The sequence below is a fragment of the Alnus glutinosa genome, chromosome 2 (genome assembly GCF_958979055.1).
Source record: "Alnus glutinosa chromosome 2, dhAlnGlut1.1, whole genome shotgun sequence".
NCBI lineage: Eukaryota > Viridiplantae > Streptophyta > Magnoliopsida > Fagales > Betulaceae > Alnus > Alnus glutinosa.
In genome coordinates, this window is record NC_084887.1 from 15,454,522 (window position 1) to 15,460,342 (window position 5,821).

General features: G+C 40.6%; 1 protein-coding gene across 1 annotated transcript; it reads left to right on the top strand.

Annotated features, from left to right (window-relative positions):
- The first annotated feature begins 430 nt into the window (after positions 1–430).
- On the top strand, positions 431–1,812 carry LOC133861285 (peroxidase P7-like). Its single transcript, XM_062297038.1, has 3 exons — positions 431–717; positions 841–1,032; positions 1,170–1,812. The coding sequence occupies exons 1-3, from the start codon at positions 508–510 to the stop codon at positions 1,725–1,727; spliced, it is 960 nt and encodes a 319-aa protein (XP_062153022.1). The 5' UTR covers positions 431–507; the 3' UTR covers positions 1,728–1,812.
- Positions 1,813–5,821: the final 4,009 nt, after the last annotated feature.

Genomic DNA, 5,821 nt, shown 5'->3' on the forward strand with positions numbered 1-5,821 from the left:
AATGCACTTCAGCGGGTCGACCCTATTTCATCACTGTTGTCGATCTCTTACGATGATTAATGAAATAAATCGTTTTAAAATATAATATATATAGACTTGAATATTGGAAAGGCCTAATTAGAGTGGGGAAAATGAAAGGTAGTTAGATTAATGGATGCTTCCCGCAAAGTCTTCTCCGCCTTTATTTGTATATATTTATGCAAGGGATCGTAAAATATTGGGAAGGATCGAAGTTGACTTCTACTGGGATCGGTGGAAGACTTTTCTTTCCTGTTTAATTTGAAGATTCCTTCAAATTCCCAAAGTAAACTCCAATAAGCTAGCTACCAAAGGCGCGTTGGAGCAGCAAAGTTTGAAACTCAACATCTTTCACACACACTTTACTTGCCTATATATAGATCATCGAGTGCTAAACTTGATCAAAGCTAAACTGTTAAGGAGCTTCTACGTACGAGTACCGACTCCATTTCAGCTAAAACAGTTAAGGAACTAACTAGATATATAGTCATGACCGCTCACTACTTGTTTGTTACCATCTGTGTCGCCCTCTCTCTTTTAGCTTGCTTCGCCAATGCACAACTTTCTCCCAACTTCTACGCAAGAAGTTGCCCTAGACTACAACTCATCGTGCGAGATGCCATGAGGCAAGCTGTCAATGGGGAGGCACGTATTGGTGCCTCTATTCTTCGCTTGTTCTTCCATGACTGCTTTGTAAACGTGAGACACGTACATATTAATCAATGCCATTTTCTTTTCTTTTTTTTTTTTCTTTTTTGAGGAAATATATATATATAGATTGACATTCATTTATTTAATTTCTTTGGGAGTATTGTGCTGTAGGGCTGCGATGCATCGCTTCTACTAGATGACACGGGCACCTTCACAGGCGAAAAGAATGCTTTTCCAAATAAAAATTCAGCCAGGGGTTTCCAAGTGATTGATACCATTAAAACTCGTGTCGAAGCTGCCTGCAATGCTACTGTTTCTTGTGCCGATATTTTAGCACTTGCAGCACGCGATGGAGTGGTCTTGGTTAGTACTTAATAATTACTACTAGTCATTTAATTTGTTTTTCACTTCTAATTATATATTAATTAACCCATTCATGAATGAATGAATAATATATTAATTAATTACAAATATCTATCTTTTATTTTCCATTTTTTTAGCTGGGAGGACCCTCATGGACAGTGCCACTAGGGCGGAGAGACGCAAGAACAGCCAGCCAGAGCGCAGCCAACGCCCAACTTCCGTCCCCGTTTGCTAACCTTACAACCCTGACCTCCCAGTTCGCCGCCAAAGGGCTAAGTGCCCGCGACATGACCGCGCTCTCTGGTGGCCACACAATCGGCCTAGCTCGATGCACCACATTCCGGACCCGCATATACAACGAAACCAACATTGACCCAAACTTTGCTACCACTCGAAGGGCCACCTGTCAAGCTTCTGGCGGTGATGATAATTTGGCCCCGCTTGACTCACAGACCTCCAACCGGTTTGATAACAGCTACTACAGGGACCTTGTGGCTCGACGTGGCCTTCTCCATTCTGACCAAGAGCTCTTTAATGGTGCCTCCCAAGATGCACTGGTTAGGACCTATAGTAACAAAATTGCAGCTTTTGCTCTTGACTTTGCTGCTGCCATGGTGAAGATGAGCAAAATTACCCCGCTCACTGGGACAAATGGGGAGATTAGAGGGAATTGCAGGGTGGTGAACTCGCCATAATTACCTTTTTATATATGGTTTAATCATGATATGTACGTGTAATTCAATAATTAAGTGATCCAAAGGTCCTGGGATAGGATTTTAATACTATTATATCTCCAGCGCTGCGCCCCCCCCCCCCCCCTCCCCAACAAAAAATAAATAAATAAATAAATAAAACCCATGTAATATTGTAAGGAGTTTTTAATTAAAAGCAAATTTAAGTGTTATATATATATATATATATATATATATATATATATATCACATTTTTGTCCTTCTTTTGTCTCCCCCAAAATTGATGTGGCCCTTAAAATCACCATTGGATCAAAATCCAATAGTGATCTATCATAAATTCAATAGTGATTTTAAGAGCCACATCAATTTTAGGAGGACACAAGAGTGATATGTAACATTACTCTTAAACGTTCATAGCCTCATTCCAAAAGCCAATGACATAATACATAACTAGCTAGTCGTCTGATAGGAACCCACGACTAATTAGATAGAAATAGATAGATAATTACTCCTTTCGCGTAGGAGAGACCACAAATGAATCCAATTAGGGCTGGATATAAACCACAATGACAAATGTCAATACAATATTCAATAATCTCTTCTCCACATTCTAGAGTTACGTAACTGAGAATAAAACTACGTACCCACTAACATATTAAACTACCCATGAATAACTACACCATGCCACTACCCATGTCTAGATAGTCCTTCACGTGGCCATGAACTGCAGCTGTCCAACTACCCACGTCTAGAGTCCTCCATGTTTCCATGATCTTCACTTGTGTCATCAACCTCCACGGTGGGTTAACTTGGTGTGGACGTGAAGTCCTACGTGGAACTCCATTAATCGCCCCGCCTTGAAGAAGAACATTTGAAAAATAGAAATTGACTTCTAAAATAAACAACAAGTGTGTGCGCGCGCGCAATGTGTTAACAAAATAATGAGGAAAATAAATAACATATGAATTTTTGTTAACGAAGTGGAAACTCAAGATGAGAAAAACTACTCCGGGGCAGCCAAACCCAGGATATCCACTATTCAGGAGACAAGACTAGATACAAAATAGTAACACTCACATACACCTGATGCAGTGGTCGTACTTTGCTCTCTAACGTGTAACCCAACACGAACGCCTCCCAACCATGTCTCATACCTAAAGGGGTCTTCAATGGAATCCTTTACCTTAGGGTCGACCCCTAAGATAGACTTTAGTTTAAGCGCAGCAACAACACACACATCAACGGCTTTAGAGAGAACAAATCAGCTCAATAACCTCACAAAATAACTCTCTAAGCTCTAGTGGAATTCAATACCGAATTCTTGCAATTCTTAAGTACAGAGGCCTCTATTTATAGGCTGAGGACTCAAATGAACGTCTGGCTTGATAAAGCTGGGCGCCATTCGGACGGTGGTCATGGGCCATCTGGACGGACAACTGTGCGACCAAAATTCAGAGATTTTCGCTGAAAATCTTTCCTATTTGAGAGCCGTGTCTGGACAGTGAGGCACTGTTGTCCGGACGGTCGCACGTCCGCTGCAACTAATTTCCTTATTAAGGCTTCGCGCGTCCGGACCAAGAGGATGGCCGTCCGGACGGTTGATCTTCTACACGCAATTTCCATATTTGTTGTACGCGCGTCCGGACCATGATAGACCGGCGTCTGGACAGTTGAGTTTGAATTGCGAACTTGCCTTAAGGAGTAGCGCGTCCGGACGGGAATCCACGTCATCCGGACGGTTGCAGCAATCTTCCCATATTTACTTTTGGAAAGCAAATCTGAAGCTTGATCGAACACTGAGAGACGTCCGGACGGGTTGCTGAGTAGTCCGGATGGATGCAAGTTGGAACAGAAGCTTCTCGATACATAGGAGTGTCCAGACGGAAAACCACATCGTCCGGACGAATGATGATTTAGTCTGAAGTACGTCCGGACGGTATGTCACGTTGTTTGGACGGCTAGGAACTATGAACAGATGAGCGTCCAGACGGGATGACACGTCGTCCAGATGGCTGAAGCTTTGGACAGCTAGGCGTCCGGACAGGATGACACGTCGTTCGGACGGCTGGCAGGGAACTGAAATCTCTAACTTGCAAACAGTGCAGAATCTTCTAAAGCACTTCTGAATAGCGGAAACCCTGTTAAAAAGCATCTTTACATATAAGTGATTTTGTCCAATCAGAATGTAGCCAATCACAACCTAACAAACTCCCCCTTTGGCCATTCTGGGACAAAAATCACTTGATCGGTTTGAAAATACATTCCTGGTCCAAAAATAAAAATTACTCCCCCTTTTTGTCACAAAGGGACAAAGGGTAAATAGAGTTATAATATCCACAGACAAAAAAAAAAAGGTTCTAAAATCCTAATCAATAGGAAACTAGAGAAGAGTCTAGAAGTGGCTCGAAAGAGAGGAACAAAAATCCTCCAAGTACCAAATCCTGCTAATCCACTGAAATCAAGTGACGGAGAGCAAACCGTATTAAAAGCTGGATTTGTACTACTTCAGCTTCTAGCTCCGGAAGCTGGGAACCATGGACTGAAAAAAAAAAAAAAAAAAAAAAAAAAAACTTCAATCTCTTGATTTTGCAAAGCCTGAAACTGGTTATCCGCAGATTGACATCCTCTAAGCAACTAGTCTGCAAGATAAATGAGGAGATTCACCACTGAACCTCTGACTAATGCAGATCTGAGGGAATGCTATAGAAGGCTTTGCATGAGCTGGGGGGAAAAAGCTCATCTTAAATTTTGAGACCCTTGGAAATTTTGAACACATGACCTTAAACATTTCTAAAGGATCCATCTGTCAAACACTGTACTAGGAGCTGTTGGATGTCATATTCTTGAACCAAAACCAACCAGAAATATCTCCAAAAATACCATTAGATCTTGTTAGTTCCAAAAATAATGTGGTATTTAAGACGGCTATCAAATGGATGCCAAAGAAAAATATAAGCAATGCAGCTATTCATAAGGCATAAATATATCAAGATCAACCCAGCACAAAGATAGAAAAGGATTTTCATGCACAAAATGTCAAGAAAATATCCCAATCAACAAATATTCCAATATTCTAAAAGCACAAGAACTTAAAAGAATAACGAAAGACACACTGAAGGTCATGGAATGAGAAGAGATGTGCAAAGAATGCCAAAATCTCGGGAGAAATCCACGAGAAAAACACACAACATGCCATGCTAAATCAATAAAAATGCAAAGATGTGTGTATGGCAAAGAAAGAGACGCAAGTCTTAAACCTGTAGAGATCCTGTTCGGACATGTCACTTAACCATCCGAACGGCTATTGCTAGAACAGCGTACGGCAAGACTACGCTTGTCCGGATGTAAGAATAGATCCATCCGGACGCTTCACACTGAAAATCTGAAGCTGGAGAAAAATTTGCAGAAAAATATTTTTCACTAAAGTTAGCTTCAGAACACTCATGTATAATCAACTGATAAAACAGTCAAATAGCATTGCAAAAATATGCAAAGATTTAAATGAGAGTTAAGTATTCAATAAGTACAAATTTCCCTGGAGATAGAAATTTTAAATAGATTACTCAACTCATGCAATGCGTGTGTGTGTGAAGACTTTCTCAATAAGGTATGAATTCACTGATATGACAGAAAGCAACCAGATTTTCCAAAAAAGAGAGAAAATCAATGAAAGATCAGCCAAAAGTCAAACTTTATCTTACTAGGGCCTAGCCACCCTCATCTGATACACTCCCCCTAAGATGCAGCACCTAACTGTTTTACTTGTACCATGAAGGACAAGGTAAAATTTTACTTGCACCATGAAGGACAAGGCTTATTTCAGCACATAAACAGTGAATGTAAGCATATAGCACAGAAAATTGAAGAGTTACTGCTTGATTCTAGTGGTGCTGCAATCTAGAGAGAATGCCATAATTTTTAGGTTCTAGGTTCAACTAGCATCTGGTCAATTTGGTCATCTTATCAAAAACCTCTTCTCTTATCTAGGATTTCTAGAAGCAAAAAGCTAGAGAAGGAAAAGATGTACCTTAGGGGAGTCTTGGATAGTGCACATTTTCATCGCATGAGGAAAGTAACTATCAATCATTAAGATGCAA

What these genes read in the sequence shown, in the direction of transcription:
- LOC133861285 (XM_062297038.1), top strand. Translation starts at nt 508, where the DNA reads ATGACCGCTCACTACTTGTTTGTTACCATCTGTGTCGCCCTCTCTCTT. An exon ending in TCCATGACTGCTTTGTAAAC is followed by an intron (nt 718 to 840) that starts GTGAGACACGTA and finishes ATTGTGCTGTAG; the next exon opens with GGCTGCGATGCATCGCTTCT. An exon ending in CACGCGATGGAGTGGTCTTG is followed by an intron (nt 1,033 to 1,169) that starts GTTAGTACTTAA and finishes CCATTTTTTTAG; the next exon opens with CTGGGAGGACCCTCATGGAC.